Source organism: Narcine bancroftii, chromosome 1 (assembly GCF_036971445.1).
Source record: "Narcine bancroftii isolate sNarBan1 chromosome 1, sNarBan1.hap1, whole genome shotgun sequence".
Taxonomy (NCBI): domain Eukaryota; kingdom Metazoa; phylum Chordata; class Chondrichthyes; order Torpediniformes; family Narcinidae; genus Narcine; species Narcine bancroftii.
Window position 1 is genome coordinate 265,701,735 of NC_091469.1, and position 14,566 is coordinate 265,716,300.

Sequence of the window (14,566 nt, forward strand, 5' to 3'; positions counted from 1 at the left end):
ATAGTGTCAACTTTGAAAATAAATTGAGGTTAATAAATTGGTAAAATGTCTTTAAAATTCATTTTACAAGTTGGTTGATAAGTGATTGGAAAAGTAACTGTGGTTTTAATTTGTTTTTTAATAGGGCAGAGGAGGAAGAGGAAAAGACAGAGAATCTTCTGCCAGATTATGCAACACCTAACTGAAAATCATAAACTGTGGAAGAAGGTCATTGAAGAGGAGGAGCATGAACAGCAATGCAAGTCAGAGCTAAATCTACAACAAACAGATCATTCATCCTTACCTCAAACTTCGGATGAAATCCAGGTAATTGAAGAAGCAGATGAAGAGGAAGAGAAGCAACAAGTGGAGGATAAATAGAGCTAAGAAGATGCAATGCTGAATAAATAACATTTTTCTGACATTAGAAACTTATACTTTGTTAAAAGGCCTTATTACTGTGAGAGGGTTCTGACACTCACCAGGATCCTAGACCTATGCACTTTTACCCATGGAAATTTTTGAGTTATGTACCATGAAACAAAGCCCTTTGTGCCATTTGGTCTCCAAATGTTTTTGTTTTGATGCTGCCTTGCAGAATAAAGAGCACTCAATTTCCATGTGGTACTGGAGGATGTTGCAAAAACATCAGCTTCGCAACTGCTGTTACCAAAGTGAACTGAGAGTTTACCATTTTCCGTTATTAAGGAGGAAGGTGGATTTTTAGCATGTATCACATGTCCAGCATCAGTTAGGTGGACTTGAAAACTGCAGGCTGTAAGAGTTCAGAATGGAGTACTGTGATAAAGAGCCTTGTTACAAGGACCCTTTTTTTTCTCCAAAAGAATCTGATTTAATATAGGCAACAGATATCAAATCCTTGTCTCATTATATGACTGAGAAAATGTTAAAATGACTGAAAATTCAAACTGCATCATTTTTCTGATGTATTTTAATGTTGTGTACAAATTGTCTTGTTTGGTTTTTGTGCTGGAAGTAATCAGAAATGTGCAGTGGCCAAGCATTTCAGTTTGCTCAAACATCACCTTATAAATGTTCTGTAATAGAACACAGATGTAATATTAATAATGAAGGGATTTTTTAATGGTATATATTTTTTTCACTGCCACTCAGGATCCATTGAAAGATGCATGAAGCAATGCCATCGAAGTTATGCAGGTTAGGGGGTGAGGGAAGTAATTGACACAGGAAATACCTTACTCCATTTTTATTTGGCAAGTTCAGTTGATCTTTCAAGTCGTGTATCATAAACAAGCTTCCTCACATATGTATCCACATTGCTAGTAATATAAGTTGGTGATTGCGCATCACCATGCTGAAATGCTACTGTGTACAGTATACATGAAAAAAGTGTAATTGCAAGAAGGTTTCAGTATGATGGAATATGGCATATTGTGCAGTATGTGGTTCCACTATTTTTTCCCCTACAATATAAATTCTAGACATTCCACAAGGGCATCGTACCTGCTCGGATGTATTTATCTGCAAACTCATCAAATATAAAGGTGGTTGCAAAAAAATGCATGTACAGCTCTTACACAATATTTGTAAATTAGTTTAGGCTGCAGGTATGTAATTTTCTTATGCAGACTGTACAAACTAGTTACTGACAGTTGTGCACCTTTTTTTCATATCAAACAGATGTTTTCAATAATGCACAGATAACTACATTATAAAAAAATCATCTGAAATATTTGTATGGATTGTATCAGAATGCATTTTGTACATATAAAGCAGTTGATAAAGTAGAGGGATGGTGATCATCACAAGACAGGATTTTTTTAATCCCTCATAGTTAGCAAGAAGATAGCTTATAAATACAGACAGAAAATTGTATTAATTTCTGCAACAATATGTGTGCCTTTTTACAGCCACCTCTAATAATACATTCAACCTCAAGTTACCATGGGTCAAACAATGAATGCTGAATTCTTGTGTCAAATCAGAATTCTTACTTTTGTATATCACTATTAAGTATGTTGTAAATCAGACAAACTACTTGATGACTGATGAGCATGAAGAAGGATGTACTATATAATATAGTACTTGACTGACAAAGTAAGGGGAAATTATCTAGACTGAATGCTCCAACCATGATTGCCAAATATCTTGTGTTAGCTATGCACTAAAAGCTAAAAGTTGAACACCTCAACAACATATTATGTATGTAATTTATTCCATTAAAATACACATGACTTTTATGTATACACACATATACACACAATTTAATGGTTCCTGTACATTTGAGTCTTAATTCTCTTTAACTCCTTAAAATACAATCAGGTAAACATATTTTCAAAGAATATTTTAGGGCAGAAAATTGCAACACTTTATCTGGTAATATTTATGATTACTTAGAATAATCCATTTGCTTGATAAAAAATGACATCAAAATTTGTTTTTAGTGTCTTTTTAAAACGGCTATGTTGGCTCTGAGCCTTTTAGACGATGGAAATATGGTGCATAATTTTTTTGAATTCTCTAAATTTTTTAATCTATTAGAAAATAGTTTGTCCTGCTTTTCTTTAAAAAGAAATATTATTTTTCCTTTAACATTAAAACTGAGGTTCTGTAAAGAGAATGTATTGATCATGCAACTCCATGTGTTGAAATTCACTTCAGAATAGTATTCACTGTTCTAGAACAGGCAAGGTGACACTTTTAAGCATTATTTTTGCTATTTTTTCATTGTTTGGATCAGTTAAATTTCTAAAACAAGTCACTTGATATCTTTAAAATTCACTTGTCAAATTAATGTTGATATATTTATCTAATTAATTAATTTTACTTTCAGTTTTTATTTATTTAAAATTGTTATGATTCCTCATTCTTATGCGTAATGCTGTAATATTTATCCATTTCCCCATCACCACCTGAAAATCCACAAAAGATAAAGTTCATGGTAGTTTATTGATTTCCAGATCCCAGCCCCACCATTCTATCTCTTCCTCTTACTAAATTATGCATGAGGTTCTATTTAAGCAGTGCGACTTTTTTGTATGTTGCCAACTCACTAAGTTTTATTTTGTCTCGATCCAGCAATCACTCTATATCAATCCTCTGCCTCAGTTGCCAGCTGAAATCAGCTTCCAATTTTCATGTATTTTTCATAGTGACTGACTGCATGGTATTTGCTTAGCTTTTGCAAGGCATTTGAAACATTTAATTAGTTATTAATGTGTATGATTGCACTGAATGGGCTGTGGAGGAGATTCCTCAGGCTGTTGCCTGAGATGGAATATTTCAGTTATGAGAAGGCTAGTTTGGGCTTGTTTTCCTTGAGACAGGGGCTGAAGAAGGGTGGGTGGTGGGGGGGATTGGAAAGAGCAGAATATAATTATGAGGGTAATTGGAGAAACTATTTTTCAAAGGTAGCAGTGCCTCAGACTAGCGGACATGATTTAAGGGAAAGAGTGTGAGGTTTGAGGATATCTGAGGGTTTTTATTCACTTATAGGGTTGAAGTCAGACCACCCTACTTGAGAAAGAGGCAGAGGTAAATTCTCTTATGTTTATGGTTTTAGGATGTCTCTTAAATGACCAAAGTCTAGAAGAGTGTAGACCATGGTAAATGGGATTAGAAAAGAATACAAGGTCTATCACATTTGACCATCCATCTGTATTTGTCCCATCTTCCAGGACTTTGCACATAGTCTTCCACTCCAAGGCAATTAAAGTGTTTGACGAGACCACATTGTACAGAACATGTAAGATTATACAAAATTGCCTTCTGCCTGCTGTAAGCCAGATAAAGAGTCACCATTAGTGTCACCTGAGACCCCTTACAGTAAGAGATAAAGAAGCAAAAGAGTCCCTTCAGAACCACTGAGTATCTATGGATTCACCTCCAGCACACCTGAAGCCTCTGCAGCTGCTCAAACTCCTGTTTGATCCTTTGGCAACCCAAGCTCCAGATCTCTGGATGAATGAAGAGGTCCCAGTCAGATTCCTTGCAATCTCTTTCCCTTTGCCATAGGTCTTTGACTTTTATCTGTCCTGATGAGAGATAAAGCTTATGACCATCTAACCTCAATATCCCTCATAATTTTATTTATCTTAATTGTGGCCTTTCTTAACCTCCACAGCTTCAGGAAAGACCACCCTAGCCTCTCCAGTCTCCTCATTACAAATGCTCCATTTCAAGCAAAATCTTGGTTAATTTCCTTTGTATCCTCTCCAGTTTCATCCATCTTTCCTGTAGTGTGGTGACCAAAACTGAGAAATGCACGCAGTACTCCAGCTAAGGTGTGCTCAATGACTTATAAAGTTGCATAATCCCCTTTATTTAGTGCCCTGATTAATGAAGGTCAATATTCCATATGCTTTCTTCATGATCTATTGGTGCTGCCATCTTCACTTAGATCCAGTTGTCCATGTTGGACCTTTTCCAAGGTCCTGCTGAAGTGTATGTAAACCATACCCACTGTGCTGTCCACATCAATGCATTTTGTGACTTTAAAAAAAAATCAATCACATTGGTCAAACAGGATCTTCCCTTGACAAAACCATCGTGACTCTTTCTGATTAGTCCCCCTGTCTTTCCAAGTTTCCATTTGTGACTTCCTTATTATTGACATTAGGTTCACAGGTCTATAAGATATTTCCTTGCTGCCCTTGAAGAAGATACCACATAATTGTTTTTGACCCTGACATAGATTGAGCAAAATCATCAAAAATAGAATTTGAATTAGGACTTATGTGATGAATGGATCTCCCAGAAATTACAAACTAACCTCAATCAGGGAATATTGTTTACAAAAATAGAACAACCAGAATTTGTCTTCAAATTCTGAAAGAACTTTACTCATACCTAAACTTACAATGGAATAGGTTCTTGTACATTTCCTGTTCTGCTACATAGTATCAAACATGTCCAGGTTTCAGGGAACTTGTTTTGCTAACAAAATGCTTTTGGCATTATTCATCCAGGTGGATTGCCGTTCAATGTGGGTGATCATGTCTCTCTATCCGTTACATTCTCTGACCCTCCTGTTCTTCAGTGAAGGCTCCATCTTTGAGCTGAGACCATAGTTGATATTGAGTTAATGATTATATAGGGGGGGGGGGGGAATGCTGAAGTGGTTTCCCATTGCCGCCTTCAGTTGCAGCATCTATACTGGACGAGTAACCCTGATCATTGATCAGCAGATTCATCTGCCCAGTGTTTTCAGTTTTATAGCCATAAATTCCAATTTGTAGAATCTGCTTAAAAAAAAAACTTTTGCCATTTAAAGTGGTCTACGAAAACAATGTTGACTGCATTAAAAATTAAAGTCTGGTTCCAAGATATTTCCATGAAGTTTGATTCTTCATAGTATTAGTCTGGAAGAAAAGATTGTTCATGAATAGAAATGACTGAGTGAAGCTTCATTTAAAAATATGGAAATATTTTTCTATTAAACTAATTAACTTTCAGGTCATGGAGAGTTGATTGATTCAACTCTCAATTGGGAAGTTATCTGATTTGCAGCAATTGCTGGATCATGTACACAATTTGAGGGTTTTGGAGCAAAATTCCTATTCATTCCTGCCTCCATGAGAATTAAATTAGGTTCTAAATTCTATATAAACATTAAAATTTAAACGTTTTTAAAATTTAGACATACAACATGGTTCAGGCCCTTCCGGCCTGCAAGTCCGTGCTGCCAACCCCTATACATTTTGAAGGGTGGGAGGAAACCCATGCAGGCATGGGGAGAACATACAAACTCATTACAGACATGGCCAGTTTGAAACCCAGGTTGCTGTCATAACATTATGCTTCCCTCCATGCTAATTGTGCTTTGAATGTTGACCTTTTGAGTTTAGGGTTCCAAGAGTCTACTGATCTTGGCAATGAGAAAGGACTAGATGATCCTTGAATAGCAACTGAAGAAGTATGCGGACCTACAATACTGTTCAAACACAAGGGTATAAAGACAGAGTTTCACTGCCAGTTTAATGCGATCTTGATGGATTGATGTTACATGAAAATTGAATAACTGCTGTGATGAGTAGTCTTAATTTTGTCAAGTAAAATTAACAATACTAAACTGAAAAATATTTCAAGACCCATGCTGGTTAGCAAACCGGCCAACAGAATGCTATTACAGGGCCTGCAACCCAGGTTCTAATTTGGTGCAGACTGTATGGAGTTTGTTTTCCCCATGTCTGCCTGGGTTTCCTCCAGGTGCTCTTTCCTCCCACCCTTCAATGCATACAGAAGTTGTAGGTTAATTTGGATAATTGAGTGGCATGGGCTCATCGGCTGGATGGGCCTGTTACCAAGCTGTATGTCTAAATTTAAAAATATATATCTTGACACAAGAAAAAAGTACATTTTTTTCCCCACATGTGAAGACTGAGCTTTACAGTAGTGGGAAGAAAGAGTAAGACTAGTAAAATACCTACAGCAAACCAAAGAAATCACTAGCAAAAATTCATACTTAATAGGAAAGTTAGGGTGGTAATGAAGCAGTTCACGGTACCTGCTTAATGTGTCCATGTTGTCAGCACATTACCCAGATATTTTTGGAGTACAAACACTTGTGTATTAAAGTAACTTTGATCTTTGTTTTATTTCATTCTCCATCAAACAGAATTTGAATATTTAACTGCTGGAATTTTCAAAGGTGTTCCTCATGCCTTCACATTGGCTTAGAGGGAAGAGGCAGTTGTTCTGATTGGCCATATCCTTTATGTAATTTGATATCAGATTGTCTTTAATTTATGCAATCCATAGGGAGAAGAGTGATTTACCAGGTATATATCTGATAAGAATGTCGGGTTCAGTTGGAAGATTTTTCATCCACTAAGATTTTAACTTGTTATTTCAGGCAGTGCATTCACATTATTGTTCAGAAAATAAGTTCATAATTATGGATCTGGTTTGGTGCACATTTTCCAAAGTAATCAAGCAGAACTACCTATCTAAAATTATTTGGTTTATGCCTTTCCACAATACTAAAAAACAAATGTTTAGAATTGCAAATGTAACTACCAGACAAACTTGAACAACAGTTAGTAAAAGATCCTTGAGGAAAATTAAATTTAGGTTTATTATATCTGTTTTATTTTTTAACATGCATAAATAACTTATTTTTTTTATTACCATGGAGTAGTGTTTTTTTTTTAAAGACTAACCGTGAAATACTACTTCATACTCTCAATTTTGATCCCTGTCAAAAGCTGTTCTGACCTCATAATTGTTAAATATATTTGAAAGAATCAATGCTATGTACTTGTGGATGGAAAACTGTGTGGAAAATATTGCAGGATGCTTACTGCTGAATGTTAAACATTTTCTTATTTGTTGTCTCAAAATAATTGAGTGGAAACTTGCACCCAATCTAGCTTTGGAAACATATTGCTGATTCAACAGCATTAAAATAGTCCGAATTTCAGAACTCCCTGTTCAGTATCTTTCAGGATGCACTATTACCATATAACCTCCAATGATGTAAGAATCTGGCTAATCCTTGTGTGATAGAGGGTAAGGGATGGGGATTAATGGCTGGCCTTATCACTGACACAAGTCCCAAGAATGAACAAAACATTCAGAAAAGTTGCCTATCATTTTGAAATTTTCTATGATTAACACTTGTTACTGTAAGAAAATGAAATTCTGACCATCAATATTTTTAAAGAAAATGTTATATAATTTTTCCTAAACATTTAAATTATTGAATTCCCATGAAATGGACATGAAACTTTGTTAATTAACAGAAATTGGGTCCAATGACATTCAAAGACTGCTGAACACAACTGTCTGAACTTGCTACTCCCAGATAGAGGTAAGGGTGAGGATTTTAAGAATTTTGGAATGGGAGCTCTCATTTTTCTAAATTCAAGAGAGTTCCAGCCAAATCTAATTGATCTCTTTGGGGAACAATTCCACAATTAATGCATAAGTGGTAGTGTAGTTCCTCTATGGGAAAATGTTCTTTTTTTTAAAGGTAGCACAAACAACTACAGACTGTTCCAGCCACAGTCACATCAAAACTTTTGCTGTAATTATAAAAAAAATCTTCAGCCAAAAATTTCAGATTGCGGTTGCTCAAGCACGGTTCCTTTTGATATCTAAATTAGAACATACAAGTTGAGAAAGATAACTGATAATCAAGTTTCAAGTCGTAGGTTAGTATAGCAGTTAGCACAACACTATTACAGAGTCAGTGACACAGGCTTGAATTCAGTACTACCTGTAAGGAGTTTGTATGCTCTCCCCATGAGAGTTTTCTCCAGTTTCTTCCTGCATTCTAAGATGTATGGGGGTTAATTGGTCTGATAGATTGTATAGATTTGCTTTATGCTGTTTTGGCCAACAGCTCCTGCACGAGGGTTGTCTACAGTTCATAAAGGAAAATTGGACACTGTGGATCCTCTGAGACCTTATTTCAGGTGTTCTCAGTTTCTCTCAATGGCTTAGCCTGTCATCTTACCCAGGGTTGCGTTTTCACTGATTTTACAATGCTCAGAATTGGACTTGACCTGGGTGCTGAGTCAACAATTCCCAATACCTGGAAAATGGGGGGGCCACAACAGCAGGAATTTCATGATAGTGTATTGGGTTTAATGGTGCTGTGGGTTGGAGGTGGCCATCTTCCTCATCGTCATTGGGGGCGAACAGAGTGGCTATTCCAGACATGACATATGTGGGTCCAAAATCTTTTTATAATGAACGTTCACTTGTTTAACCATGGCTTCTCCTGCCTCTTCCTCTTTTGCTTCTCTTGTTTCTAACATCGGCCTATTCACATTCAGCTTTCAGGCTTTCCCATGATTTGGGTTCCTGTCAACTGTACATACCGTTATCCCTTACTTACAGGTATTGTCACTCCAACACACCAGCATTTTATTATTCCACCTTTTGGTTGCACAAATTTATCAATTTCTTCCACCTTGATCCCACATATTTTCTCCTCAACAATTGCACTGCCTTTCACATTGTTCAAAATACCATGTTCCCCCTATGTTCCTGGGGTACAATATGACCCCTTCCAGGGTTAATTATTTTTACATAATCATGCAGCTTCTAGCATTTCTGCTACTAATTTTGGGTGTCACTATGCAATAGCACTTCCACCATTCCCGCCTTTCCAAGATAGGTACAAGTATGAATATAATCAAGCGAGAGTGGTAAAATACATCTGGCACACATATTTGACTGGCCGGTGTTATCACAATCCAGTGGTTGGATGGGTCTTGCATCTCATTTCAACCCATGAGTGTTGTTCCATGGCTGGGGTGTCCCCTGGCTTTGTTCTACTTGTGATATGTCAGGAAGAGCTGGTCTGTTTGTTAATTCACTAGCATTTTCAGGGAGAACTTCAAGAATCTGAGTGGTGGTTGTCTGTTTTACTGTTTTGATAGATGGGGTCTCTTTTATTGGTGTGCGCTTCACATTTGACAATGGCCAATTTGCTTGGAAGGTTGGTCTAAATTACATTTAAATTAAAACTGGACTTGTAGCGAGTTCAAATATTTACCATAGACTTTTTTCAGAAATCTTACAACGATGATATCATGACAAGTCTGATACCAACAGCTAGAGCATTGAAATACCTTTGGAAATGTGAGGTTGATCTGCTGTGCAATTCCATTGCAAGATACAAACACCAAAGTCCAAATACCAGGCACTTCTGGCCCACAAGCCCATGTCACCAATTACACCCAATTAACCCACATCACCCTCCCCCCCCCCTCCACTTTGAAGAGTGAGAGGAAAGTGGAGCACCCAGCAGAAACCCACCCAGACAGGGGAAGGACATGCAAACTCTTAACAGATGGTGGCAGATTCAAACTCAGGTCAGTGTAGCTAACTGCTACACTAACCATGCTGCCATTACAACCTTCAAATCATCATGGTGTAAAGAGGCCAGATAACAACAAGCAGTATTGATTGACCTCTGATGACAATCCAAATAAAGTGGTTTATTGAACACCATATAGCCTCAATCTACCATCCCAGAATGGCCTTGCATAGCTGGACTCACTATTCTCTTCTTTGAGTAGACTTGTAATATGTGAGACATTAGGGAGTGTCCATGATTGTGGGAGGTGTTTTAGCTGCAGCTCCTCACAGGCTGTTGGGATCAGTTGGAGCAGCAGTTAGACATCCTGTGGATGCAGGAGGCAGAGGGTGTTATATTTTGCAGTTTTAGGCAGGTGGTTCCTCCACAGTCAAATAAATAGGTGACTACCAGAAGTGGTGGGCAGGTTGTGCAGGATTCTCTGATGCCTGTTCCCCTCTCAAACAAACAATCCATTTTAAGCACTGTTGGGGTGATGGCCTTGCAGGAGAAAATGACAGCAATCAGCTAGAACAATTTCACAATGAATGGCTCTGTTGTGGGGAAAAATTGATGAGAGGAATGGTGATAGGGGACTCTTCAGTCAGATACACAAGCAGTCATTTCTGTGGCCACAAACAATACTTTTCTCTGGTGTGTTGCTCTACCTAGTGCTAGGGTCAAGGTTGTATCTTTGATACAGAATATTCTGAAAGACAAGGGTGCACAGTCATAGTATGTACTGGTAAATTTGTGCAACCAAAAGGCGGAATAATAAAATGCTGGTGTGTTGGAGTGACAATACATGTAAGTAAGGGATAACGGTATGTACAGTTGACAGGAACCCAAATCATGGGAAAGCCTGAAAGCTGAATGTGATGTAATGGCATAGGCAGAAGGAGAAATGAGGTCCTGATAAGAGAATTATAGGCAGAAAATTTAGAAATAACATGACCTCAAAGGTTATAATCACAGGATTGATCCCAATAACACATCCTCCTGAGGGAGGATAGGAGAGTTAAATGTTTGGCTAAGGAGCTGGTGCAGGAGAAAAGGCTTCAGGTACATGGATCATTGCGCTCACTGCAAGAAGGATAGTTTGCACCTCAGCTGGAGGTGTATCAATATTTTTGGAGGGAGTAAAACACAAAAGTTTGCAGGCACTGTGATTGTAGTAAAAACACAATGCTGGAGAAACTCAGCAGGTAAAACCGTGTCTTTTATATAACAAAGATAAAGATACATAACCAACGTTTGGGTTTGAGCCCTTCCTTAAAATAACAAAATTTCGGCAATTGCCCAAACAAAATGGTGGGGAGAGGAAGGGAGCAGCAGGGGGAGGAGCACAGGCAAGGAGAGCAGCAGTCAATGCTGTGCAGGTGCTGAAATCCTTGTAGGGGACAAACTGCAAGGCCTGGAACCAGAATGGGAAAGCACAAGATAGTGGCGGAGGCATGTGAAACTGTGTTCCTTCCCCTTCCCCTCCCACCCCACCAATTTTTTGGGTGACTGCCTACATTTTGCTCCTCCCTTGATGAATGGTTCAAACCTGAAACCTTATCTTTACCCTTTGCTATATAAAATAGACTGCTTGACCTGCTGAGTTTCTCCAGCATTGTGTACTGATAGGGAGATTTGCTCATGCTACTTGGGTTGGCTTAAAATGGTGTGGCAAGAGAGAACAGTAGATCAGCAATTGGAGAGGTTGAGAGGTTGGTAGGGGTTTGGCAGGGTAGGTCTGAGAGGAAGGACAGGAATGGTCATGTTAATGAATGCTAGGTATTGTGGGTTTATTTAATACAAGGAGTATTGTAGGTGAGATCGATGAATTGATAGAATCTGGATTAGTGCATAGAACTGTCATGTTTTACAGAAAGTTGGCTCAGAGAAGGGCGGGGCTAACAGCTCAACTTTCCAGGGTTTCAATTTTTCAATGTGCAATTCCAAAAAGGAATTTAAAAGAGGTGGGGAGTTAGACAATTGATCAGGGAGAATCACAGTTGCACACAGAGAGGAAATGCTGAAAGGCTCATTCACTGAGGCAAACGTGTGGAAGTCAGAACTATGATGTTATTAGAGGAAGAGGAGCAGTGGGAGCTTTGAAAGTTCATTGCAGCTGAGCAGCTTATAGTATAGGCTACCTAATAGCCACCAGGAGAGCTACATAGACAGATTGTGGAAAGTTGTAAAAGCAAAGGTCTATCACAGTGAGTGACATTTAATTTTCCTAATATTCACGGCGGTTTCCTTTGTTCAAGAGGATTAAATGGGACTGATTTTGATAGGTGTGTCCAAGAGAGGTTCTTAAAACAGTCTATAGATAATCCAACCAGAGAGGTGGCCATACTAAATCTTGTACTGGGAAATTAGCTTGGCCAGATGATTGGAGTTTCGGGGGGAGGGGCATTTTGGGAACAGTGATCATAAGTTAGGAGCTTGACAAGGTAATATTGCCTAGACACAGGGGCATGGTCAAAAAATATGGAGTTAGTTACTCTAATCTTGGAGTTCATGATTCATAGGTCAGTGTGACATCAAGAGCAGACTATATTCAAGACAGATCCATTGGTTTTCAGAGCTCAAGGGAATCAAAGAAAATAAAAGTGAAATAAAAATCAGCCCTGATTTTATAGAATAGTGAGTGGGGCAGCTGTGCCTACTTGTATTTCTTAGATTCTTAATGGTGACTACATTTAATGGGCCATTGTTTGATTTAAGATGATTCAGTCTTATAAATGCTTACATTTTTCTTCCTTTCTCACTGTTTACCAACACTTCAGCTCACTCTGTCTTGATTCGCACACATTAAACCCCTACCTCTTCCTTTGATGTACCTATTTTGTCTTCTTCAATCCCCCTTTCTGCTCTCATTCACCTCACTCTTGCTCCCCATCCTTGTCCTTCAGGAAGTGAATGGAAGGAAAAGTTGCAGAAGCCAGGGAATGTGACATGTGTTTCATTTACAGTATTTCTTCAAATTTAGAAAACATTTGATCGATCTTGCAGACAGGCCTGAAACTTGATATCAACAAGCTATCCATATTTGCCTATATAAAATTATCTTTGCAGCTTTGCTGTTTGTTACCAAGTCAGCACAATCACTGGTAACAGGCTTCAACTTATTAACTGGCTAAATTCACTAAAAACAGCCTTTTGAGGAACAGTGTGATTTATCCCAATCTCCATGAACTTCCACTGAATCCCAACACTTTGACATGTTTTAAATTTAGACATTCAGCACGGCAACAGGCCCTTTCAGCCCACGGGCCTCTGCCGCTCAATCACAACCAGTTGACCTCCACTCCGGTAAATTTTTTTTTAATGGTGGGAGGAAACCCACAGAGACATGGGGAGAATGTAGAAACTCCTTTCAGATAGCGCCATGTTCGAACCCTGGTCGCTGGCATTGTAACAGTGTTAGGCTAACTGCTATGCTAACTGTGCCGCCCAAAGGTTGAGTTAAAGATACGTCCACTCAAAACTAAACCCCCATTATTGATGAAGCACTGTAGGGGTTCAAATCAAAATACATTTCTATGGTGCCCTCATTGCCTAAAGGTTCATAAATAATCTCCATTGAAAACTGTTCACCCTTTTCAAGGTAAGTATTTCTATAATGTTAAGTATTTACTTGATTCAAAATACATCAAATACAATTTTTTCATAAAACATTTTCTTCTAAACTTAAATATGTAATTATAAGATCTATACTGCCATTGAGCATGTTTTGAGAAATGATCAGCATTACATAAATGGTGACATTAAAATATTTGTATCCATAGCAAGTGCATATTCGTGATGGATAACCCTAAGATGGTTTCTATCATTCTAATCGGGACTAATGCAGGAAATATGTGAAAGGAACAAACTGGGAAATTAGTATAAATAACTTTATTCTCTTTATATCAATTAAATTGTGAAACTTTTCAAAGTAAAAACATTTGTCAAGTTAACATAAATAGCTTGAAATTATGTTCTAATTATTGCGAATGTAATTCAACTCAGTTATTTTTATCCTTCACATCAGCACATCTAAATCTCACAAATCTGCCTTGCATACATCTTATCTTGTAACATCCGATTTGTTCTTAAAATAATGTTCTTGAACTTCATTTGTATTATGTGACCTCACTGTGTTTCCTTCCCTTTGTCTCCTTAACTAAATTTATTTCTCATTTATTGAGATTTTTAATGTATTTTGAAAGGATAGTTAATGTTCCGTGCAAAATATAACTCTATCAAGATATAAAGTCACATTTTCCTTCTTTACACAAGCTCTTAGATCTGCCACAAATTAAAATGATTAAACATGTATTTTATAATGCAAATTAAGAGTTGATAAAATAACTTTAGCACTAGTGGTTTAATACTCAAAAGTTTAAAAAAAATCCTGACTGATACAAACATTTTGCATATACTGTTGATGAACATGGATTGTTTTTACCCTTTTTTCACTCGTCTTTGTTTGGTTTTCAACAATAGTGTGGAATTGCACAAATAATCTTAAGCAATTGCAATCAAACAGAAGATGCACTCTTCAAGAAAAACAGTGGGATTTTTTACTGGAAGAGTGATTGAGAAGGGGAATTTTTTTTAACATTTGATTGGTGTCTTGCCTTCTTTGAGTTGACAATGGAAGCACAGCAAGAAAGGAAGAGTATTTAATATTTTAGGCCAGTCTTGCATTTTCTCCAGCAATTAACAATTGGTAGAGGCTTTGTGATTAATCACATGCATTAGAGATAAAGTATAAAAATCTTAATTTTTCCAGAATCCACATAAAATTCAGCATTACAC

General features: G+C 37.5%; 1 protein-coding gene across 5 annotated transcripts in view; it reads left to right on the forward strand.

Moving 5' to 3' along the window:
* The window catches only part of pde3b (phosphodiesterase 3B), a 151,695-nt gene extending 144,097 nt beyond the window's left edge, over window positions 1–7,598 (forward strand). For 4 of the 5 annotated variants that reach the window (XM_069897623.1, XM_069897645.1, XM_069897655.1 and 1 more), the window contains one exon: window positions 125–7,598. In XM_069897623.1, coding sequence (XP_069753724.1) covers window positions 125–360 — 236 coding nt within the window. In that variant the 3' untranslated portion in view covers window positions 361–7,598. The remainder of the gene's footprint in view (window positions 1–124) is intronic. The other variant, XM_069897630.1, reaches the window with a different exon arrangement.
* The last annotated feature ends 6,968 nt before the right edge of the window (window positions 7,599–14,566 follow it).